Source organism: Struthio camelus, chromosome 1, assembly GCF_040807025.1.
Source record: "Struthio camelus isolate bStrCam1 chromosome 1, bStrCam1.hap1, whole genome shotgun sequence".
NCBI lineage: Eukaryota > Metazoa > Chordata > Aves > Struthioniformes > Struthionidae > Struthio > Struthio camelus.
In genome coordinates this window covers 192,065,667-192,091,680 of record NC_090942.1, presented here as the reverse complement: position 1 = coordinate 192,091,680, position 26,014 = coordinate 192,065,667, and the positions used below count along the sequence as shown (strand labels likewise).

At 38.6% G+C, this 26,014-nt stretch overlaps 1 protein-coding gene across 1 annotated transcript; it reads left to right on the top strand.

Annotated features, from left to right (window-relative positions):
- The first annotated feature begins 2,545 nt into the window (after positions 1-2,545).
- Positions 2,546-26,009, top strand: SUCLA2 (succinate-CoA ligase ADP-forming subunit beta). Its single transcript, XM_068929813.1, has 11 exons — positions 2,546-2,794; positions 4,589-4,772; positions 14,777-14,876; positions 15,080-15,242; positions 17,955-18,083; positions 18,513-18,651; positions 20,280-20,441; positions 20,526-20,668; positions 22,922-23,042; positions 23,348-23,436; positions 25,197-26,009. Exons 1-11 carry the CDS (start codon positions 2,705-2,707, stop codon positions 25,269-25,271), a joined length of 1,395 nt encoding a protein of 464 aa, XP_068785914.1. The 5' UTR covers positions 2,546-2,704; the 3' UTR covers positions 25,272-26,009.
- Positions 26,010-26,014: the final 5 nt, after the last annotated feature.

The window sequence follows — 26,014 nt, the reverse complement described above, 5'->3', positions numbered from 1 at the left end:
ATTCAATCCCTCCTTTCATTCTTGGAAATTTTCTGCCCTCTAAACTCATGGCCTTAGCAAAGGCTTTGGCTTTCTCACATAGATGACCTCCTTGGCAAGACCCACTGTCATAATGTTTTTCCACTTAAACGGTGCCTGGTGGGGCTTACGAGGTGGATGGTGTTTCTATGAAGGGAAGCATGTCAGAGTGTACCAGTTTTTCACGGCAGACATAGTAAATCCATAATAAAGCAAATGCATATCTAGTTCGTAACACCTGAGCCTCTGGGATGATTTATTTGGTTTCAGACAGCTGGACCTCTGTTAAAACTTCTGTGTTCCTTCTGCTTTATTTGCATCTTGGATTTTCCCTTCTTCTTTATAGATTTCAATGCATCTTCAGAAAGGGCTTATGAAGGCCTTAGTCCTGTGTTAAAAATCCTTGTTCTTTCTGAGTTTAGCAAGAAATCTCAACATTTTAAACTTAGAATAAGAAGGAAGGAATCTATATTTAAATGTTTCTGGGGATGTGGCCAAATATATGGATACCTATCACAATCCTACAATACATTCACCTGTCCTGAAATTGTACATTCTCCATGGGTGTGGGCCAGGTATTGAACTTGGCTGAGCCTGTGCAAATCTGAGTTACTTTAACTGGAGTTACTAGCAATTCACCTGGTCGTACTCAAGATCATTATCTTTCCCTATTTCTCTAAGGAAGCAAAGAAAAGGTGGATTTGTAATTTCCAAGAACTGATGTTTTTATGGTTTGAACTGCCTAACTCCAGACCACCTTGTACTGGCGGTCTGGCCCAGATGGTGGCACTGGTGATCAGGCAGAAAGCAAAGACACAAATTCTTGCATTCTTAGAACAAATCCTGGTTAGACTAGATCTGACAGCTAACAAGGAAAAAAGACAGTGCGATGTCCAAATAGTTGGAGCTCTCCATGCGGCTGTTTATCATACTATGGAAAATGGCAGCAGCTGCCATGACCTTTATAGAAATCCTGTAATATTGTAAGAAAATGTAACGTTTCTTCTTCTGATGTACGAGACAAAACCCTTATTTTCATCTTAAAGCAACGTAACTGGAAAAATAAGTTCACTGTACGTCCCTAGTGAAAATAATAACGTACTTCATATAGGTAGTTATTGTACTCTGAGTGTCTTGTAACTTTTTAAAGGTAAGTACGAAGTACCAGCTCGGTGAGATTTGTCTGACTTTCTTGCAGCAGCAAAGGAGTCAGGACGTAAGCCCAGTTTCCTGATCTCCAGTCTCCATAGCTCTGTAGCTCTGGGTGGCCCTCTTTATGTTTTAAGTTTTGCCAAAGTCTGTTCCACTGTCTTTGCAACTTTGTTTCATTGTTACCTAGGCTTTCTTTTTATTTCCAGGAGGGGGAGCCATTTTGGAGAGTCTCCGGATGCGAGATTCCTAGTACGAGTTGTGAAATTTCCTGGAGCTTATAGGAGGGAATGACATATAAGCGCTACCCTGTGAGAGAGCCACTGGCAAGCCTGGTGTTCTGAGAAGAGCCACGTTGTGTACAGCCGAGAGGTGTTTTGGCATAGAAAGAGCACGAAGTTGGAATGGTGGTGGTTGTTTTTTTTTTTTCTGGCACAGAGAAGTTGTTTACCAAGGAAATGTCTCAGATTTTACCAGCTACAGTGGGAAATTTTGGAGGGTCTATCAAAATTTTGCATTTATTGCAGGTTCAATAAATGTGCTCATACCAGGAATGTCTGAACAGAGCGGGTGGATATCTAAGCGCTCTACCGAGTTCGCTGCAATCTTAACAAATAATGACATATCCAAGCATATCCAAGACAGCGGGGGACCAGAAGCAAAATAACTGAACTATAGTTACCATATCTTTTCCAGCACTTGCCTAATGGAAAGCTATTGTAGCACGCTTTCAGTTTCAGAACAAAAAATGTAACCTAACCAGTTGTTGGGTGATTCCAATTACAACACCCGTTAAAATTACAACTTCTGCATTGCTTTCCTTAAGATTAGATCTAGCTTTAAAATTCATTATGTGTATAAATAACTGCATTATTCCTGCTTATTTACTGTCAGTAGAGAAGTTTTCTCATTCTGGCTTCCCAGGCCACTAGTTTGCCTTAAATAATGTTTTCTTTTAAAGAAAAAGCATTGTTTCCTTGTGAGTCACAAACTTATTCCCTAGGTTCTGCGGAGAGTTCTGTCTTCTGCATTAGCGTGTTAGTGAAATGACTCAAGGTCACCGGGGTAAATATATGCACGCTGATTTGCAAAAGCGGACACACACCTTTAAGCTGTGTGAGGCAGAAATTATTTTTTGGCACCATTGTACCAAGACCGGGGGGAGTAAACATGGTTTTCAAAATAATAGTTATGTATTAAAAAATTGGGTCTTCAGTTTAGCCGTTGATTTGTTTGATTTATTGTATGAAGACACCCTAAAATATGGGGGGGGGGGAAGGAGTGTTTTCAGAGTAAACACGGTCACCCCCATGTCCCCTCCCCATCCCCGCTGTCTGCCGCAGTCCTCCCCGCCAGGGGGCAGCACGGCCGCCGAGGCGGACCATAGAGTCCCCACCCCGGGCGGTTGTTATTGAGGAAAGGAGCGGCACGAGCGCTTCCTCCTCCGCCCCGTTCGCGTTCCCTCTGCTCCCGCCACCTTCTCGATGATAGCGCATGCGCGCTGAGAGGGGCAGCTGAGGGCGAAGGGGGCTCAGCCATGGCGGCCTCCATGATCTGCAGCCGGGTGTCGGCCGGGCTCAGGGGCAACGGCCTCCGCGCCGCCGCGCTGGGCACCGCCACGGCGAAGGTAGCGGGCGCTCGGGAGCGGCGGGGAGACGGGGCGGGGCGGGGTGGAGCGGGAGAGGAGGGCGGGAGCGGGGCCGGCGGGGCCGGGCCGGGCCGGGCCGGGCCGCCGTTGGGGTCGCCGCCGGTGAGGGGTGGCGGGGAGCGGCCGTTGGGGGCGGCTCGCCGCGCTCCCGCCGCCGCCCTGCCGCGGCGCAGGGCTGGCTGCCCGCTCCTTCCCCTCCCCTCCCTGCTGCCGTCCGTCCATCCGTCCGTCTTTGATCTACGTGCCCCCGCTGCTGCCCCGTGCTGGCTTGCGGCAGGTCTTCCCCGGGTGGTTCCCGTTTCCTTCCCCCCCCCCCCTTTTTTTTTTTTCCTAACTTATTTTAAATTCCCGATATTTCTATCTCTGCCGTCACGCGAGTCACACGCGAAACCGGGGTGTGCCAGTAAACGCACTTCTCCCAGCTCGCCTCTGCCTAGCAGTCCTCTTGGTCTTGGCCTGGTCTTGTTTCCCGTGAATCCTTCTTCGGAGTGTGGTCTCGTTCTTGGCTACAGCACCCGTGGCAAATAATACAAGAGAGCTAGTGAGTCTAAAGCGTATAACCCTCTGTGCGACTCTCTCCACCTTGCCCCTACGGCAGGGGAGGAAGGTCACTGTGAGTTGCCTTCTCGTGTTACGCTGCAGTCTTTGAGGGCTCGGCCAGTCAGTCAGCTCCAGAAACAGCAGCTACAGCAGTCAGCACCTCTCGTTTGGGTTTGATGCCAAGAAAAGAGCCTGCTGCTTGCAGAAGGAATCCTTCGGAGGTTAAATAGGTTCTGATGATTTGCTAGCCTGAAATGCCATAGTAAGGATCTTGTGTTGTCTGCATACTTATTATATTTAAAATGAAATAAAATCTAGTCTACTAGAAATTTGCTAGTAGAGATTGATTTTTTTTTTTGGTGATCCTCCTACCCAATAATATTTTTTTTAATCAGAGATAAAGCCTTACTTGTATTCAGGTCTGTTTTATACTCTTTATACCTTTAATCTTTCGGCTCTAATCAGTGTAGAAAAATTGGTTGAATTCAATAAGTTTAATGTTTTGTATATATGTAAAGTTAAGTCATATTCTTTTACAATGAAATATAAAATGCCACACAGATCTGTGACTGTTGTGGTTGGTAATTTTTTTGTTATGAAATACAGTTACTTTACAAAGTATGTTTTGGAAATCTCTCTCTTAAAGTCCATGAGCAGTTGTTCTTTTAAGAGGCATTGTGCATATAGTACTATAGTATGTTCTGGTGTTTTATAATCAAAATTGATTTCTCCTTGGATTTGCTCTACACGAAGTACCCAGTCAAAAATTCTGACAGTCCTGTACATCAGTTTTGTAGAAGAAGTTAACAATCACTTATTCCACACTGGAGTTTCCTGGACTGAATATTTGGCATGTTTTCTTTTACTTAGTATTTGAATTCTTCTGTTCTCTTATGCTTCTGCACTTGCTGAAGATTTTTTTCCCTATAGATATATTCATTGAAGTACTCAAATAGTAACTAAACACTCAAGGGTGTGTTAACCCTGCCAGCTCTTGCTGCTGCTAGCAACTGCCCCAGCTCTGCCCCAGCGAAAACATAGACCTAACGTGAATGACTAACGTGGAAGGATAATGTACAAGAAACATAGGACTAAGTGTTCAGATGTTTGCGCTGGTACACTAAACTGTACTTGTTTAATACATAGACTTTTTTTTTTTTTTAATCTAAAGAAAGAGAATGATTTGTTTAAAATACAATCATGGTGTTTGATTCTTTTCTTTCCCCCCTTCAGGTACTTGGTGGAAGTCCAGGAATACTCAATAATCATGGGTTTCAAGTGCAACAGCAGCAACAAAGGAGGCTGTCACTACATGAATACTTGAGCATGGGACTGTTGCAGGAGGCTGGCATTTCTGTTCCACATGGAGTAGTTGCAAGGACACCAGAAGAAGCTTACAGCATAGCAAAAGAAATAGGTATTATACTAAAGAGAACATATACAATATAGGTATGGGAGTTGATACAAGGTGTGACTACTTTTTATGTCTTTCCTGGTAAGACGTTTCTTGGAGTTCTGAATATACCTTCTGTTAAAGAGAGCCTTCCCTGTGCATAAACTGCCTTGCACATCTGAGTATTTACATACTGACATTTTCCTAATCTGAAGTATTCTAACGCCTAAGATAGCACAGTGCACAAGCAAACAATGAAATCAGTTAAGCAACCTAGGTGTAAGTGCACTCTTCGTTTTGCATCGAGAATGGCTTATCAGCTCTTCTCCATCCCTGATGGTCAGGTTGGGAGACACTTGACCCTCCTTCCAGAGAAGGATGTGAAGATATATTAGAGGCACCGTCATTCCCATACCCCAAACTTTGCAAATGCTTTTTCTGTAACTTTTGATTCTTGTTTAGAAGGAATGTATTCTGAGAGAATGGGGCGAGTATAAATTGTTCTATGTACCAAGACTTCTTTGAGATGTGTAATGCGCTTTAGTTTGGGCAAATCCTACATTTGCCATCTCAGGCTAGATTACAGGAAATCTTGTGTGACTAGTTTCAATGGTGGTGGTAGGTAAGGCCTCTCTAGTCCAGAACTCCCACAGATCAGAGGATGCAAAGGATACCTACGTTTACACTGCAGAAGGACAAAATCCTTTTGTTTTGTGAATGTGCTGTCCTGGCAGAGTACAACTCCCCTCTTGCAGGAGGGAAGAACTTTGGCTTGTAGTTATATGCTAAATTCCTGATTTGCTGATGAAAAAGCATCCCGTCTCCTTTGCCTAATGCTTAAATACTTACTTAGATTTGAGCTTTAATTTAGGACGTGACTCGGTCCATTGATTTGCCACTTCATCTACTACGTGTCTCAAAATTTTTGATTTTAATTTGGGTCCAATATATAAATTGATTTCTATTCTTTATAACTTCAATACTAATTTCTATGGTTTACTTTAGAGCTTTTTTTCTTCTGGGAAATATAAAACGTCTGGGGCTTGTCACATGGTTTTAATGGAGGACGTTACTTGTCATATTCTGTTCCCATAGGTAAAAGCCTAAACCTCTTTAGACCTTCAAATTGATTCAAATTTGTCATAATTCATGAGGTTATGTATTTTGTTAGATTTGTTTCTGCTTTATGTGTAGATTTAATGCAAGGAGTAAGATCTGGAAAAGAAATTCTTTTCTAGGACAAGTTATGCTGCTTTGTAACGTAAAAAAAGAATTGAAAAGTTTTTTTCCTTACAGATCTGGTGTCCTAGAAATTCAGGAATTGTCTGCTTATCTTCTTTACCTTGTTCAAAGTAACTGCACAAACAAAATTATAATTTCATGAGCGTAAAGGAAACTTGTTAAAGTACTTTTCTTCCAGCTACTCTGAGAATAGTTTAAAAATTCAATCTCTCACCTTTAATTACGGATAAGCTTGTAGTATGATCTAAACGTCACAAATATGACATACCCTTCTGCTGGTGTTAATATCTGCATAGACTTTCCACTAGTGACAGAGGAGATGAGCCTATGGCTCTTTGCTAGGCAGTAGGAGAATGTTATGGGTCAGGATTCCTTTGTTTGTTCCTTTTTCTGAGCGGAGACCTATAGTAAAGTAGATATATCTGTGATAGCTGTCATATAGCTCTGTATCATCCATGTGGCCTCACAAGTATGCCTTGTATCTGGTGTATGGAGGCTGTGCAACTTCTCGGTTAGGGGTGGAGAAAGTAAAGTTATGAAGTATGTGAGTTAACATTCTTATATAAGCAAAAATTAAGGAAAGTTGGTATTTGGTACAGACTGTGGCTTTGTTTGGTACTAGACAAGAGAAAAGAAGACTGTCCAAATGGAGAACGTGCTGCAGGAGCTTGGGTTTTGAGGCATTGCTTAAATGTTGTCCAGAACTTGTTCTGGATAGTGACAGGTTTTCCTTTGCTATAGTGTTTGGGTTTTCTTTGTTATTATAGCCATTTCTCCATTTGCTTTCCTTTAGTATGTACATAAATAAAATCTCAGAGAGAATGAAAAAAATAGCTATTGTCCACCTGCTCATTGTTTACTTTTATTGTGTAAGAGTTGTTGCAAGTAGATAATGAGATTATCTTTTGGTTCACTTTGTGTGCTAAACTGGTTTTTCAAATGTTTGCCTAAAACATTACAAAGATAGTTGGTAATACTGCTTGCTTTCTCTGTCTAGTGCTTATCCAAATGCTCCTGATAACCTTTTGTCAGAAGTCTGCTCTCTGTAAACTTGAATTTTTGGCCCTGTTTTTCTTTCCTTATGCAAATACCTAATTCCAGTTAGAAATCCTACTGTAGGTTCATAACAAATGCACCTTTTCCACTAACAGAGATTATCATGGCTTAGCTGTATCAGTGTAGCTAAATCAGTGTAACCCTGTTGTGTAAACACAGCTGAAGCTCAGCCATACCAAGGATTATTATCACTGCAAGTTAGCTGGCGTGTGGTAGAATCAAGCTGATGCATAGAGCCTGACTGAAAGAGGGCACGCTTAAATAATCAAGTTAATAACATTTGTTAGAATTTCATACAAAGGTATGTTTATCTTGAGGTGTGAAGCAAGTTGAAATAGTCTGGATACCAGAAAGCGTTCCTCCCCACCCTCATTTCTTCAGATTCCTGTACGAAATTTTTTTTTTTCCACTAAAGTCCAGAGTGTCCTAAAATAGCAAATTGCTTCCCTATATGAAAAGTAATTTTGAAACTTATTTGAAATAAAATGCCATATTTGAATTTGCATTGTGTTATTCCCTCTAACATGAGATGAGATTAGATGCTGGAGAAGCTTTTGAGCAATGATGACAGATCACTTATGAGTTGAGTCTTAAGCAAGCAACTTTCTTTCTTTTTGAAATGTTTCAAAAAAAAAAAAACTTTGCTTAACTTCTGCTTCTGGTACTAGGTTTCTTAAAATGCTTTCTTCAACTCAGTTTCCTCTTCTGGCTGTGATTCTGCAGCTGATTTTTTTTTTCCTCACCTCCTAACAAAAGTTAAAAAACAAGCTTTTTTTGTTGTGTAGTGGGAAGGTTGGACACTGTAATTATTACAACATTGATTTGCATATAGCTTTTTCTTATCCTGTTTGGCTGCCTGCTGAGAATCATCATCAGAATTTATTATTTGTCGCAAAGAACTTTTCCCTATAAAAAGCCCTCCATCTCATTTGAAGGGAAGTATTATCGTGTGCTATTCATAGAACTCTCTTCCTTCAAAACAACTATCATTGAGTAATTCAGTCACTGGAGACAGTTTTGGACCTCCTGTAAATGTCAGTGCTCACTTAATTTTCCCCCAGTAGTTCACTGTCTCCATTCACTGTCTTAGAACCCAGATCTGAATTGTCCCACTGGAAGAATCTTACCTACTCAGAGCTGAGAAGAGTTGTATCTGATGCAATTTTTAAAGATCTTATGAATTAAAAAAAAAAAAATTCCTGGTCATTTGTGGGCTTACAATATGTGGCTCTTCGTATGTTACACAGGTGTAGTACTTAAATGTTAAAGTAGTGAGCTGAATAACTTCTGTGCCAGAGCGTTCATAAGACACTGAAGTATGTTTTGACGAATGCCTCTAAGTTTATGGTTTCCTCTCAGCCTGTCTGTGCCTTCTAGCTAACGCTTGTCATGACTGGTGCTGATTTAGGAGGTGATGGGCATTTTCAAGAACATGTCTAATAAACTCCATGACTATTGCTTGAAGGACAGGTGCTTCATCAGTGCGATAGCTTATAGCTCAGCAAGAGCATGCTCTTTGAAACTACAGGCTTATGGTGTTGCGATTTGTTGAGATAGCAGCTATGGAAGTTAATGTATCCCTGTAACTGAAGTCTTGATGCCTCCTAATACCTTCCTCTATTAACAGTTGTTTGGGCAGAAGGGAGTGACTGCTGCATGCCTGTAGAAAAGCCTACTTTTCTGCTGATGTAAAGCATAAATTTCTATTCTTGATGATTTGAGAGGTAGGACTGAAATGATTAGTATCTTGAAGCATCTTTGGTATTCTGGCAGTGTTATAGGATTTTAAGATAGTAAGTCCTAGACCTTCATGTTCGTGGCTGCCTTTCAAATTTTAGTAAATAAAATAGACTCTATAGAATGGGAAGCATTGTGAAACTGGGTGCATAACATTCTTACACTTTTCTGAACCAGAGTTTTTGAAAGGCAGCTTAAAGCAATGGAGTCCTCTCTACTACTACTCTTGCTTCTGCAGTTTAAAAGATCTAGTCCATCTCTTTATCAGTGATTTATAAGGAGTGATTTCTTGTTGTATATTTTTTTTTATAAAATGACTCAAATAATTGGCTTGACTGTGTTCCTGCAGAAAGTTCCATAATTAATAGATCTTTCTCTTAAGAGCTTTAAATTCTCTTGAGTGTTTTTTTTATCCTTTTTCTGACTATTACCTAAATGTACACTCTGTACCCATTAAAAAAAAAAAAACAGCTTATAAATCTACACAGGTTTATGCATTATTTAATTTGTTGATCTCAGACTTGATTTAGTCAGAAACCAAAGTTTACTAAAACGTATGTAATGATTCTGTTAGGCAAAGTACAAGCTTTTTCTTCATTTGTGCTTCAAAAGATTTGGTATACCAGGCACAGTTACCTAGAAGCTTGTGGTGGTGTTTCCTCAGAGTATGCCATGTCTTCCTTGGTAGTTTGTGATTCATTTTTGTTCTTTTATGTCACACTGAAAAGCTCACATTTGATTTATTGTTCCTAGTACTTCTTGGTTGTTTCACCATTATCTGTTTTCCTTGTTTGGGAAGTATCTCCTTGCATGTGTTAACTGATTGTCTTTTAGATTGTCTTTAGAATCTGAAACTCCAGACAGAGGAGTTTATTCAGTCGTTATAGGACATAGATGGTGTTCTAAGAGACAAACTTGTGCAGAAATCCCTGATCACTGAAATATTCAAATAAATCTCCTGTAGTGATCAGATTTATTAAGGACGTTAAGTATTTTTTTCGAGTATGTACCTACTCACCTTGCTAAAGTCTCTAGATAACCAACAGTAGTAGTCTAGGAAGTCAAAATGTGCTGCGTTTCTGGCAAACGCTGTTTTTTTGACATCTGAAGGTTGCATTTTGCTTCAGTCTTTGCTTGCCTGCATAACACTGTGCTCCTTTGAAGTCCTAATATCAAATCACATTGATGATGATAATTCCTTAATTCAAGTAATTCATCTAACCAGCAGATTCAAATTTTGACTGCCATATTTTAATTGCTTGACTTAAGTTATCGCCAAAACAAACCTGTCTTGTAGGTTGGTTAAAAATTTGATGCAATTATTTAATTAATGTCAGGATGCGTTTGCGTAGAAAATAATATTTTGTAATAGGCATGAAACATCTTGTTCCCTCTGCTGACTGGTATGATTCGTTCAGTGGAAGTATGAAAATTCCTGGCATATAATTATCTCAGTAATCATCCTTTTAGTTTGCATGTAATGATTCATCTAGCACTTGAAAGTTGCAAATGCTGAAAAAAATGGTGAAATGCAATTCTAAATAGTTATTACTTATTTCCAAAACAAAATACAGACAGTACGCTCCTAAGAGATTCTCTGCGCGTGTATTCAGAGGAAGGGTTGGCATGCTGTTTATAGTGAGACTTCTGTTAATAAAGCATTGTTAGTTGCCAAGCCTAACTTTTCTTTCCCTGATTCCAGTAAATACAACGACGTTGTACAAACTTAGAATTTTTGTTATATCTCTACAACAGGAAAAGGTTGGTTTGTATTACATTTGGAGAGAGAGTCTTCCTGGAGCTAAAAGCTTTTAAATGCAGAATTACTGAGGCAAGAGATATGGGTCTCTGTTTCTCTCCCAGGGTAAGTTTGCAGTTGATTGGCAGCTGAGGACTTGATTAGCACAAGTGTCAATTACCTATCTCTGCCTCTTACTGTTTTGGTTACTGACACAAACCTATTGCTTGTTTTATCAGAACATATTAGTCTTGTATACTTATGAGGGTGTCATGGTCCTAACCATCAGACTTTCTACTTGCACAGAAAAGTTCAGAGATATAATGGAACAACAATCCGTCTTGCCTCTTAAATAGTCTTATCATAAGATTGTATTGTTCTTCTTAGATCGATATGTGTACGGAGAGGGTGCCTTTCTCCTAATTTGAAAGCTCAGGTTGTGAATTCAGAAATTATTCCTTCCAATAACAAAAAATCAATATTGCTTGAAATAGAATCAGGCTGTTTCCTGGTTGCATTTCCTCTCTTTCGCTGCCTAGTTAATAAACCATTGCTATGGATGAAACCTGTATTACTATATGTATTTGGTTGTCCTGAATAGATGCTAACTCAGTGTTTGCTGATTTCAGGCACTCGTTCTTCTCGTTGGTATCTACTCTAATTTTCTGAACGCTTCCCGATTCTTTTCGGTCTGTTTTACTTATGTAAGCTTTTAGCGCTAACTCCCATTAATACGGAAATGTTATTGCTCTTAACAAATGCCTTCCGAGTTTTGTGTTGCATCTGTAGGTTGCTTGTGTGAGACTTTAGCTGTACTGAAAAGTTTGTTGATTTGATCTAGCGCCCAGGGTTAGCGCCAAAGCTTTACCCTTTGCCACCACTCCTGAAAAGCAGTGGTCCAGCTTTCTGTCCTGTGCACTTCTGTGTCCTTGTGCTTATGAGAGGACTGTTACAGGTTGCACAGGCTTGTGGAAGTTTGCTAGATTAGCTTTTGCTTTAAGTTGTTACTTTTTCTGATACTCTTGAGGACACGATCACATGAGTGCTGGTATAAGCAAGTAAACTGGAGTGAAAGGCTGAGAACAGGAAGCAGGATAGGTGTTGTGTTAGAGTAGTGCTAAACTGTTTTTAACTTCTTATGTGGATACCTGCTCCTGTGCAGAGACTGCTATTTTTTCAATATTTGAAAGCAGGGTAAATAGGGAAGGGCACAACTATTCACACTAAGTTGAAAATGGTGCAAGTTTCTACTTTCCACTTTTTTTTCTGGTGCTCCTATATAGCAACAGTTTTCTCTACTGTGGGAACGACAGTGTCAGGTTGTGTGGTAGTGCTGCAGTTGTTGCACTGGAGATAGTGTGTGACCAAACATTTCTGTCATCTGTGGTTTTAGGGCCACTTTAAATAGGAGCTATAGGAAAAAATGTTTATTGAGTAATAACCATAACGCAGCCCCCGCAAAAAGTTTCTCTCAGGTTATGATATCTTTAATTTAATTTCAGCTACATCTGTGAAGTTTAATTGCTTGTAATTGCTTGAACCTAGAGGATCAGGCCAGTGGTGCATCCTACCCAGTATTCTGTCTCATGGTGGCAAAAGAACGTGCTATTCAGGGAGAATGTGAGCCTGGCTATTTCCTGCAGTCCATACCCCTCGTGTTCCCTCTAATATTCCTAATACAATTATAGATGCTGGGGTTACATCTCTGCCTAATCTTTTTAGTATATGCTTATGGAGATGCTGTCCAAGAATTTGGTCTAATTCCTTTTTGAATCTCTGAGTTCTGCCTCCATGTCATCTTCTCATGCCTTCCGCTATCACCTGTGTAAAGAAGCATCTTTCTTCTTTCATCTTGCTTAAGCTGATATCACTTAGTGGGAGGTGTATGTTTTCAGCTGACATACAGCATGAAATAGAGTGTATTGATATACCTGTAGAAGTTTTTTCCTCTTTTGTTCAGTCCCTCACCAGGTATAGTTAACAACAGCGATCAGGTTCCTGCTTCAGTCTCCTTTGCTAGATTAAAAGAAGTGCCAGGCTCTTTTAGTCCCTTCTTGTACGAGAAACTCTTCAGTTCACTGATCGTCTTGGTAACCATTCTTTCCAGTTGAAGATTACTTTTACGATCATGCCCAGAGCTGAATGGAAAGTTCCAGATCAGATCTCATCAGAGCTTTAGTTCGCATCTGGTTCGGACTTGTTCAGGTTTTGGTATTTATCGCTGGGAGGAATAAACCGTACCAAGAAGGTGCTTATGGACGAATTTAAGACTTCTGAAAACTTCTCTGTAGAAGCAGCTTTTGCATTCTAGACTTAGTGTAGAAGATGAAAAGTAGGATGGAGAGAGAAGATCCTATCTTCTCAACTTCCTCAGGGTCTGTAAGTTGAATCTCTTGGTCTTGGTTGCTGAGTATATACATTCTGAATCTTTTTCCGATGCAAAACTTCTATAGAAAGCTCAAAATAATAAATAATGCTCCAAATATTTTGAATCTTAAAATATTTGAGTGACTTCAAATCCTTGTAGAGGTTACCAGATAGATCCTCTGTGAGCAGGGGAGCAAATGTATTTTTGAATCTCCTCACAGAGAAGAAGTATTTCCCTCCGTTTCATGCTAATTCTCAAAAGTCATGTGCCTCCAGATATTGTATTTGTGCATATGCAGAAGCTAAGTTGTGTTTAAATGAGTGGAACATTATTTTTTAGCTCGCGTACTGGAGTATGTGGCTTTCATTTGTCCATCACGCTACTGTTCATAATCCTGTTCATGATGACATGTAGTCTTTCTTAAAGCAAACAAACTTTGTACTTAAGTAATTGCATAAAGTTTGATCTCATGGATAAAAAACCAAATGTTTTGCGTGGCTTCCATCAAACGTGTTAATCTACTTGATTCCCACTAATGAGTAGCTATAAAAATAGTTATCTTCAAGAACTGAGTTAAATCTTAGATAATAAGAGAACATAGTAAACCTACATGTAACTTGCATGTATATAACCTTCATGCTTCTCATGCCAAAGAGCTTCATATCAGTTGAAAATTTAGTGATCTCTATTAGTTCATCTCGACAACAAAACAAAATCTACAAGTAGCTAATTGGGAGCAGTAACTTGAGCGTTTCCTTTGCTCGTAACCACCTTAACTTCTGATATTTTGCATATTTAATTCCATCTGGGCTTACAGTGTGCAGGTTAAAGTTTGAATTAGTACAACTTCTTGTTGTCTGACATTACTCTTCTCAGTATGCAGAGGCTAGTTTTGCTCAAATACTGTAATTTCTTTGATGCTTTTCCAAGGTTCCTTTTCCCCTCTGAGAGGACAGCAAGCTCTTTCTTTGCCCCAAAAGACCAGAATGGCTCAGCGAACTGCAGCATGAAACAAGATGGGATGTGCCACCCAAATGTGAATGGGGCAGCTGCTCTTGTATCTTGCAGTCTAGCTGCTCTCTGCAGTGTATTCACAATGTAATTAAACTTCAGTAATATCTCAGAGCTTTGTTTTTCCTCCTTTATCACCGTAAATGACTTGATATACTTTATTTGCTTTTTATTTTTCAGTGACAGTAGAATATCCCAGGTGATCATGATTTTGTTCTTAAATTTTACTTTTTAAAATCCAAGTGCACAGCCTGCCCTACCTAGAAGAGTATATTGGAAAGGAATTTTAAAACAGTTAAGGACAATTAACTAAAAGGCTTACTCTGACTCTTCTGGGAAAAATAGTGGATTTGCTTAGGCCTCTGACTTCTGCAAAGCACTCAAGCTTACGCATCAGTGCTCTGCTGAATGGGAGCCATAGTGGACGTGCAGTTAATTTGGGTAAGTGCTAGAGTTACACATCATTGCTGAGAATGTAATGGTTAAAGTGAAAACACAGAGTATTCTTATTTGTCTGAGAAAAATAAACAATCTTGTTGATAGTCTGTGAGATACCAACCTTTTCTTACTGAATACTTAATCACTTGTGATTCAGTCAAATATGTTAACTAAATAAATCGGAACGCTCGAAGATGGAAGATGTGTTTTGGATACTAACTTGCCGAGGTTTGTTCACAGAACAGCCTAAACTGCAGTTTGTGGATGGTTTGAAATTTTCAGGATAACCTATGTGAGTTATGATACAGTTCGATTTGCATATTTGTGTTTTGAATCTGGGGAAGAGGGAATAAAATGAAAAGAGCCTTTATTGTTCTACCTGGGGCAAATCGTTTTAGGAGTCACAGATGACAAATTGTGGGTTTTCTTTCATTCTAGGTTCAAAGGACCTTGTGATAAAAGCACAGGTTTTAGCTGGTGGTAGAGGAAAAGGAACATTTGAAGGTGGCCTCAAAGGAGGAGTGAAAATAGTTTTTTCGTAAGTTGCTTCTAAATTATCCAGCGAAGTGGAAAAACTTCAAAATTTTATGTCAAGAATGAGCTGAAGCTGTTGATTAGTTTAAAGCCAATGTTTTAATTATTAAGCTTAAAAATAACCAAAACTAGGTAAGATTTTCTTTTAATGCTGCTTTTGTTTTTCTAGTGGTTTCTTTGTCACATTCTGAGCTTCTTGTATTCTAGTCCAGAAGAAGCAAAAGATATCTCCTCCAAAATGATTGGAAAGAAGTTGTTTACCAAGCAGACAGGAGAAAAGGGCAGGATATGCAATCAAGTATTTATCTGTGAGCGCAGATATCCCAGGAGAGAATACTATTTTGCGATAACAATGGAAAGGTCATTTCAAGTGAGTAATACTAGAAATAGAACTCAATTAACTTGCTATAGCTACATTAAAAAACAACAACAACAACAAAAAACCTGTTCACTGTAGAGGTCACTTGTATGTGAAACTCAGAAATATACATGAGCTGAACTGAATTTGCTAGCATCTCTGACTATATGATTGCCTTAGCATTTTGAATGTTTTAACAATGTTGTGCCACAGTTTAAATTTAGGAAATATTAAATGAGTGTAAACCAGATGCTTTTACTACAGTTCGCTTAAAAAATACAGCTATCCACACACATGCATGCTTGCACACTATTTAAGTGTGTGAGGAACAGGATGCGTAAAAGTATTTCGGAAGAGCCAATGATTCTGGATAAATCAAACATCCTAGTCCTCAAGCATGTAAAAATTCATGGAGATGTACAGGAGAATCCCTTGTAGTTCTAGCAGTGCTGGTAGCTTTCCTATGCTAATACTCCTCAGAAACTGGTAAAATGATTTGGGCATGGTGATCTGTCTTCAGAGCTTCCGGAATGAGGAAAGCCAGTCTTTCATGTCCTTATGATCTGTATGGTGGATTTTAGGTTACGATGCAAAACCCGTTCCTGAACCCTGTCAGTGTATGATCTGGCTGAATGCTGTTCTGTTGTCATGCTCAGAGAATAAATTACTAAATCACTTTACCGAAACCGCGGAAAAGTAGATCTTGAAACTTTGTCTTTGGATGCTCTACAAGCTGATTTTAGTCTGCCCAGATGCTTAAGAGTTTATGGAGGCCTAGCTCTTTGTAGTTTAAGAGGAGTTTCTCTGCCATGCATATGAAATCATTTTGTAGGAGGAATGAAATAATTTTTGGAGGAATAAGGAAGCTAGTCTTACTCTTTTAATTGCAAAACTAGAAGTTAAATATTGTGTTTGATCCTTCCTCTTCCTTCACAGTGTTCTTTCTGATAAGAAAATATCTTATTTCTTGTATTTTAGTACAGTTAAGAGCTTGCGCATCTGTATTCTGTCATACTATATAAAAGCTGGGAAGATCAGAATGTTACAGTATCCATGCCAGACTTACCACAAGGTGGCATTAAAATACTATGAATGGTTGGATTTTGTAATCTGAAATTTTGTACTATTCAAGCGAGCATACTTATGGAAAGAAAATTTACTTAACTGATGTAAGCAAATTAGGGAGAGAATGCAAATATATTTTCCTGACTTGCTCTTGTTCTCGTATTAAAAAAATTGTATTAGTGTATATTGAGCATAATTTTGGAGGTTATTGTTTTTTGATAGGGATGTTCCTTATTTTTACTGTTCAGTTTTTAATTCTTATTTTTAGATGCGCTTATAGTTGCTATAACTTGTCTAGGATGATGATGATTAGGAAATACCTTTCAAAAGAAGCAAATGTGAAGACTGAGTAGCATACATGGTGTATTTCTTTTGCTACAAACCTCTCCCATTGAAGGGGGAAAAGACCTCTAAGAAGAGTCAGTTGAAAGCGGAACTTGGTGTCTCAGATGCTATTCATCAGTGTGGCGAGACTTCTTATGTCTTAAGCAAAACTGTTCACTTTGGTTAACTGTACCAAATGATGAGTTGAATTATTTTTATATCGTGCTTGCAACTTTCTGACTGCATTCAGGATGTGAATATTCTGAAACGTTCATTGTGTTGACCCTTGCTGCTTGGTACAGGATAATTCACCATCTCTGTGCTTCTGTTTGGAAGGATGGGAAGGGAGTGGTGTGGTTGTTAAGCATGTTCTGTGAACCACCGTCACTCTTTCTGCAATTAATTGTCAACAGCTATAAGGCTATTTAATGTTTAAAATCTGTGCTAATAGGAAATGCTGTCTTAATGCTCCAGCTGTCATAATGCATGCATGGCTGGTGATAAAGGAAGGTAGTTGAGATGACACAAATGACTGTATCTTGACTGTAAACTGGAGACGTGGTCCCTCTGGGAGAGATTTTCAGATATCATGGTAGTGAGTCCTTGATGCTTCTGGTGAGGTGGAGATAGAAGCTTTTTTGTTTTTTCCCTGCTAAGAATGTTGTCAGTTTCAGCTATCTAATTTCTTTTATCATTGAATAATGTGTGAACAGCGTGCTGTTTTGTCAGAACTCTTGGACCGTTTTCAGTGACGGCTGTAGTTAGTGAGCTTTATGATCCTACCGAATAGGAATAGTCTGTGGTGACTTTGCACTAGGTTGTGCATATCTAGATTTGTCCTTGGAGCTGGAGCATGACAGGGTGAATGAATGAGTGCCTCGACTTTGATGTGTGTTTGCGTAGGTGTGAGTGGAGAAGGGGGAAAAAAGGTTGTTCCTTCTCTGGTGATAGTTTAACCTAGAAGATAAAACACATGACTACTAATTTGAACCTTTTTATCACAATTTAAAACCAGTATCTTTATGTTAATTCCTCTGTTGGTATGGGATGTACAAAGGATAGAATTTTCCTTGTTAAGAGAAATTGGACCCAAGATACACCTTACAATTTGGAAAGTATTATTAAAAGGGTTTGTATGGATGTATTGAGTAGGAAAGAGAGTAATGGTCCCTTCAGTAAGAACATACAAGTAAATTGTCCACATCCAAAATTTCCAACTAACAGCAGGCTTTTATTGTTGTGAGGTGTCTTATGAGAAGAACTAAGTTTCAATGGTATGGTATAAAATTATTTATGCTCTTTTTTTTTTTTTTTTTTTCCCCTTTCTTGTTCTAGGGTCCTGTGCTGATAGGCAGTTCTCAGGGTGGTGTTAATATTGAAGATGTTGCTGCAGAGAATCCTGATGCGATAATTAAGGAACCCATTGACATAGTAGAAGGCATAAAAAAGGAGCAAGCTGTTAGGGTAATTGTTAATGTGGAAAAGTACACATTAGTGGGGATGCTTCTAAATTTTATCAAGTGTACATGCATTGAGCCTGCTGAGTTGTCTTAAACTCTTTTTGACACTTTGAACCATTTGTAGTAGATATTTGAATATTTTCAGTTTGGTAGTTAATATAAATCTAACTGCACAGCAATACTTTTGTAAAGTTATATAATGCTGATCTTATCTTTAATTGTGCTATCTCTCTTTTTAGATAAGAGCAGTCTTTAATATTAAAGAAAATCGTTTCAAACCCAGGAGTTACTTCCTTTCTGGAAGATAGGAGAAGTTCTACTTCCACAAATTCTGTTGACACTGAAATAATAGCTAAACTGGGAGATTCCTAATTTGTAACTGTAAATCAAAACCTGAATATCAGTTAACAGATAACCATTCTTTTACTTTCAGCTTGCCCAGAAAATGGGATTTCCTCCTAATCTGGTGGATGAAGCAGCTGAAAATATGATCAAATTATATAATCTTTTTCTGAAATATGATGCTACCATGATAGAAATAAACCCTATGGTGGAAGATGCATCAGGAGTTGGTAATGTTTCTTCTCTTCATATTCTTCTTTTAACAGGTTACATTTTTGCAAATCTAAGGTAGTTGCTACACACTGAACTTCTGCTAAAAGTTTAGCTGAATGCAGCAGGAGGACTTGGCATTAACTTTGAGAAATGAATTTAATATAGCAAATAAATTTGGGAATCTAAGCGTAGTAGGTATCTGTTCTTAGCTGCTATGTATCATCTAAAATTTAAATAGATTTTTTTTTAAAGCCGCATCTTTTACTTTTGAGTCTTTGCGTACACATTTGGGTACCCAGCATAAGACATTCCTGGAAGCTGGGTCTTTCAAAGGTCGTGATTTGAAACTTGAGCCCTCTTGGGTATTCACGGTTGGTACTGTAAAGGTAATCAGGATAGCAGCAACTTCTAAAAATCTCCTCCCTTTGCTAGTCAAGCTGCAGAATGACTGAGTTTGACAATATATTTGAAGGCCAGTAGGTGTTCAAGTGGTCTCTTGTTTTTTATCAGATTTTTAGCATAGCTAGTTGTAGAGAAGTTTGCTAATATGCAGTCGCAGCCAATTTCCCTCTCAACAACAATAAAAAAAATCTATGGAGAATGTTTGTACTTGAATTCAGGTGTAACAATTTTAAATTTAATCGTGAATGTAGCTCCTTCATCCAAGTTTACAATTACTCCACCTTTACTATGTTTTTTCAGTAACACCACTTAAATGAATGTGTTACTCTTGGAAGAATGCTCCTTGGTGGGGCTTTAGACCATATGGAGCAGTATCTCGGCTTTGTTTCTCTTGCTTTGTCATTTTTATGTCATCTGTAGTGAGGGGTGGAAATGAAGTCTTTCGTTTGTACAGACAGAAAAACAGTAGTTAGTATTGTCCATGAAAAACCATATAATGTTGTAAGAGAGCGGATACTCTGCTCCAGCACTAATTTTGCTGTGTAGATATTAGTTTTGTATAGACAGTTTAGTACACGTACAAGAGTTATGCTAAAGAGGACATTGTACCAAACAGTGAGATATATGCATCAATGAATGCATGGTTAATATTCTGAAGTTGGCTAAGCCAGGGGAAGTAGGAGGATTCTCCCCTGTGCTCACTAACTATGTTCTGATGTGAAGAATACTCTAGATTTTCCATTTCAGCTGCTATATCTAAGTGAAACTTTTTTGTTTGTGTTCTTCTGACACCTTTTCTTCCAGCTTGGCTAGCTTTTTCTGTTATGTGTATGTGTGTGCACATTTAATCTAGAAGCAGAAATCTAAGAGGAATAAAAAAGAAAAGAACTCAAAAAACTGAAAGACTTCTGTAGGCATTAATCTCGTGCTAACTATTTAAGCATAATTTGCCCAGATTTATCAAACAGCTTGTTGTGAAGTTCTTTCTCTTTAGTGTCTCAAGAAATATAGCTATCTTCCCTGTTTGCGCAGGACTTAACTGGTTGCCTGTGTGGGTAACTGGAGAGCATCTGGCAGTCATACCTACTGTGAAATGTGTTATTTCAGCAAAACTTAAGTTTGCACTGCATGAGCTAGCCACCAGTTTTGACTTCACACACTCTTAACACTGTTCATGTTAACAATTGACCTATTATTTTAGTAGCAATAGCAATGGATGACATATTTTTTTTTCTTCTTTCAGTGATGTGTATGGATGCAAAGATTAATTTTGACAGTAATTCAGCTTATCGTCAGAAGAAGATCTTTGATATGCAAGACTGGACACAGGAAGATCAGAGAGACAGGGATGCAGCAAAAGCGAATCTCAACTATATAGGATTAGATGGAAACATAGGTTGTTTAGGTATGTCCAGTTTAATGAATGTTAAATGACTTTTAATGGATTTATAAAAATGAATTCCTAAATGTCATCTTTATTTTCTTACAGTCAATGGCGCTGGTTTAGCTATGGCCACAATGGATATAATTAAACTTCATGGAGGAACTCCAGCAAACTTCCTTGATGTCGGTGGTGGTGCTACAGTGCAGCAAGTAACAGAAGCCTTTAAGCTTATTACCTCCGATAAAAAGGTGAGGGAAGAGTTGCCATATCAAGGTCCTATACGGTGGAAAAACAAGCTATGCTTCAAAATAAAATACTTAGTACATGTTCTCTAGAAAAGAGGTTTTACAAGTGTAGAGTTAAAAAGGGAGGAAAATGGAGATATTAGCTAAATCTTGATACAGATGAAGACTTGAAAATGTTTTGAAATTTTTTCTTGCCTTTTTAAAAGATGTTCTTCTGTTGAATACAGAGTAGGCCATTTGTGTCACTGCACTGAAGTGACAGCTGTATTTGAATCTTTCCCAGAAGTCCTTTTGAGCTTTTGAGTCTGAAACTCCCTCCACCTGTTGTTTTAAGCAGAAACAATTCAGATGGACCTTTTTTTTTTTTTTTTTTTTTTTTTCCCCCTTTTGGCACTTGGGTGCCAGTTTTGCAGCTGGTTCTGATTTGCACATAGAGTTGCAGGGTGGATATTCTGTGCTGTACACAAACAATAAGATTCTAAGGTACTAATTATATGATAATATAAGATAAAATAACTTCACAATGGGCTTGGAAGGGCATTAATGCTTTGTCTTATTCAAAATTTCCCAGAGATGCTTGAACATTATTAGAACCATAAATTGGTTGTAACCGGGGGAAGAACTTTACTATCTCAGAACGATAATGGGAGGACTGGCTTTATTGTCTATGTAAGAGTTGACTATTCTAAGTGGGAACTGGATGAGAGTTTGGGACTCTCTAGAAACAAACAAGCAAAGAAGGAGGTAACTAGGTGGGAGTGCCTTGCAGGAACTGGTAATGATATGTTACTTTTGCACCAGAATTTAGTGCAGCTCTTGCTCTCCTTTTAAGGAAGGTGGCAGAAACGAATAGAGGCGGCTGCTGCTGCTGCTGTGTGCACAAAGGCAATGCTTAGTCTCTTCAGCTTTGGAAAGATTCTTATTAAATGCAAGGTCTAACATGTTTTCCTAGCGTGTTCTTACTTCACCTGTTTTCAGTGAACTGGAGAGAAAGTGAGGGACACAGGCACAGAGCACCTGAGGGAAAAGGAAGGTGGTCCTCAGGCAAGCAGAAATAAGGGGGAAAAGGTTGGGGACTGACGATTTGGAAGACAAGCTCTTGCAATGCCACGTTGTCTGCTGACTCATGAGATGATGTTCAAGCACAGTTCCTATTATATCTTTTCCTTTCTGTCTTCAGCTTCTCGCTTTTTTAACAAAAAGGTGACTAGCTGGGATCCTGGTGCTGAAAGTCAAGCAGCAGTATAGCCCACTGGTGGCAGGGACTGGATTCTAGCTGGATCTACTTCAGGGATTGTTTGGAAAAGCCTTGTAGGTGCCAGTCTAGATTGCTTCTACCCCTCAGGAACAGGAACAAGAGCAATGTGACACAGATGAGCCAGTCTAATTGCAAGAAAATGAGAACCAAGCTACTGTTTGTTGCCAACTGCACAGTATCTTGTCTTGCTAAGTTTGTTCTGTGTTCTAAGGCTGTCCATTTTTGCTCCTACTTTTTTCCACGTTTTACCCACTGACTGCAGTCTGTTCACCCCTCCTTTCCACCACTTAAGTAGGAAAAGTCTTTTCCTTAAGCTCAGACTTGGTCCTTCTGAATGAAAAATACTTCAGATATCTTACCTCTAAACATGCTAGCTGTTGGTGTAAACTGTATAAACAGTGTCTTGCAATGTATTTTGTGTTCTTCAGGGTGGTTTCTTCAATATGCTATGGGACTAGTATGGGAAATACTTCTGCTTGGATAAAGTTAGAAAGGGGAAAATTAAACTGTTGACAAACTGAGCAGTTAAATAACTTCAGCTGCTGAGGTTTCATCTGTTGATTTGCTTGAATAAAAGCAATTCTCTTTAGAATATTCTGTGCGTAACTTCAGAGCATGATTAGTAATGTGCAGTGATGGGTTAGTACAGAAAATGTTTGTGTTTCTTTTAAAGTAATTACTTACAGTTTATATTCTGTGCAAGGGAAATGGCTATTGCCTGCATCTCATGCTGAGCTGAAGGACAAATGTGGAAATTGCCAAGGACAGGTATTTTTGCAACAGCATTTTCCTGAAGTATATGTCCTGCTCTATTCTACTTTATAGAACTCTACTTTTGCTACTGATGTTCTCTAGAACACAAATGTTTGCTTCCTTGAGCTGAGGCCCTCATTGCACTTCTAGAACTTGAATTTTCCCTAAGTTGAAAAGCTGAGTGCTACTTTTATCTGCTGTGCCTCTGGCCATTTTTAATCGGAATATTGTCATTTATTCTGTAGGTACTGGCTATTCTGGTAAATATATTTGGTGGCATTATGCGGTGTGATGTGATAGCACAAGGTATCATTATGGCAGTAAAGGATTTGGACCTAAAAATACCTATTGTGGTACGGTTGCAAGGTGAGTATGCTTCAGTGGGTGGTAAGTGTATTTCTGTCTTGTAAGTGTATTGACAAATGTTCTCGAGCTTATATTTTGCACGGCAAGTTGTCTGGAAGTTGAAGACTATGGAAAAATAAGACCGATAATTTAGGAGTTAAGGACTGACAACTTTAGAGATTTCCTATTCTTATAACTACAGAAATAGTTATCTTTAGATTTATCTACCACCTTACTTTTGGAAGACCTTCATTAGAAAATATAAGCATACTCTGGAAGTAGTAGTATGCTGTTCAATAAGAGTTGCATTTTTATCTATTTTTAAGGTACACGAGTTGATGATGCCAAAGCTTTAATAACAGCTAGCGGGCTCAAAATACTTGCCTGTGATGACTTGGATGAAGCTGCTAAAATGGTAAGAAAGAGAGCTGTTTACATTCAGAACACAGCATGTATAACAGAATATTCAAAAGTGAAACTCTTTCAGTCAAGTAAAGGTATCCTAGGATAAATCACAGTGTCGGTTATGATCAAGGCCTTGCAGCAGATGTTTTACAAACTAAAAGGTACATAATTTATAAAGCAAAGAACTATGTAAACAGCAGCTATTACATTCTAAAAGTTTCTCTATTTGGGACTTTGATCTCCGCCCCCACCCAAATAAAAGTAGGATAAAAAATGTTTATTTTATTTAAAAAAGCAAACAAAAAAAACCCCCAGGTAAATTGCCAGATCAGTCCTCCTCCTTGGCAGGGAATGGGTAAAAATTTAGTTTTATAAATTGGAAGAAAACACTTAAAGCCAGATTGCTGAAAAGCTGAAAAATGCAAGGTGACACTTCCTTTGATAGACCACTGTATTTCAGTGTACATAATTAAGACTGTATATATTTGATTGCCCTGTAGCCTCATAAGATAGATATGCCCAGACAGGTTGCTTGTTAGTTTGCTTCCTAGGGATGAAACTCCAGAAAGAGCTGTGGATCACTTGGAGAAAGAATCTGCTTGGTCTGACAGTGTGGCCACCCATTTTAGAGAATAGTGTTAAGTCCTACTAGGCTGATCAGGCTCTTATTCAGTCAACAGAAAGCTTCCTTAACAGCATTTGCGGGTCTCTATGCTGTACTGCATCTGTGCAATGCGTCTCTTAAAGCTACTGATGTTCTGGCAATTAAATGCATTGGTCCATGCAAGTGGAGTTTTGTAATCTTAAATTATCTGTAGAGGCCCTTTTTGAAACGGTTACAGTTGTATTTGTATGTTGTACATAGGTAATTCCTTAAACAGCTTTATGTAAGGTGATGGAATGTGTGGGATAAACAAACAGAATCAGCGTAATGAGTTGAGCATTCTAAGCAGTGATTATAACCAGACATGTTGAAAGTGTGTGTGTGTATATGTGTGTGTATATATATATGTGTGTGTGTGTATATAAAAAAAATATTTTTGCCCTAAATATTCAATAGATGTTCATAAATGATTTTGGTTAACTAGGTTTTTAGATGCTTTTGAAGTTAGGTGATGTGGAGAAGGAAACACGCTACAAATGTGTAGCAACAAAAAAGGTGATTCATCTGCAAAAAAATTAGAAGGGGTCTGGTGGATTTTGTATCACGGGGAAACTTACCGTTCTGACTCTCTTCTTTCCTAATGATCCTCCTGTTTAATTGTAATATTTGATTCTAAGCAGGAATTAATCCGTAGAAGTTTTGACTAGTTATGCAAGAGGAATTGAGACTCTGTAATGTATTGAAATATGGTCCAGAAGTGCTTGCAACAAAAGCTTATAGGAGGAAAAGGATCCTAGATATCTAAAATCCCTTGTAAGTAGGCAGCCCTGCAGCCCTTCCCTACCCACGCCTCCCAGCATGGTAGATTAAGTGGTAAACTTGCAGCATTTAGCTTAATATTTGCTTGGATGTAAATGAGAACTAGACAACGTGTAACTGTGAGATGGTTTGGACTTTCTTTTCCAAAAGACTTGGCTGATTCTTCAATTAAAGGTGGTTAAAAAGCCACACTAGATCGGTGTGTTGAGCGGTGATGGTGGTTGCAGTTGTTTTTAAACACTGAGAATATTATTCTCTGGTACTGCTTTGTTTAAAATGATTATCTAGTCCAACTCAGTCAAATTAGGATTGTTTTAAAATGAAGCCTTTATTTTTCTCTTTTCCAGGTGGTGAAACTCTCTGAAATAGTAAACCTAGCAAAACAAGCTCAGGTGGATGTAAAATTTCAGTTGCCAATTTGATCTGAGAACTGTCATGCCACTGTCTAATATGTTCTCTGAAATACTGTGTTCTGTGGGTTATCTTTCTTTTTTTTTTTGTGTGGAGGTTGTAATCGTTTGGCAGGCGCACAAACTTAAAAGTACCCGGTCTTTAATGTTAACATTCAGAATGGTCAGAATTCTTGTAAAAGTGTGTATTGCTGATATTTAGTCCTTAGTTGCTGTTTGCAAGCCTCCAGCTTCTGCTGCAGGATGCCGCTTGCAATATACTTCTACATTGTCCAAAGCAAAGCTTCTGGTTGGAAAATAATTATTCTGAATAAATTCTAAAACTACTTTACTTGTAAATTTGTATTAGCCTTGGTTAAAAATAAATATGGTAAGATTCTAGTTGTCCATGTGGAGAAATGTATTGAAACGGTATTTTATATTGGAGACAGTTGTACTTAGCAGTATAATGGACTTGAGCAAACCAATCATTATTTATGAACAGGTGCATTTGAACTCGCCCAGAAACATTTTTAGAAGTGCTTCACTGAAGTGGCTGGTTACTCTTCTGGACAACATGTTTAATCACTACAAAATATACTGTAGCACTTAAATTTTCACGATTTCTGGTCGTTTTAAGAAAGTATCATGTAGTTTTGTATATGAACAAGCATTTACCATGCTTCAAGGAGACGAAACACATGGAGAACTAGAATGTCTATTGTACATCTCTAATAAAACTGTACATTAATAAAAGGTCTCCCAAAACTTTTACT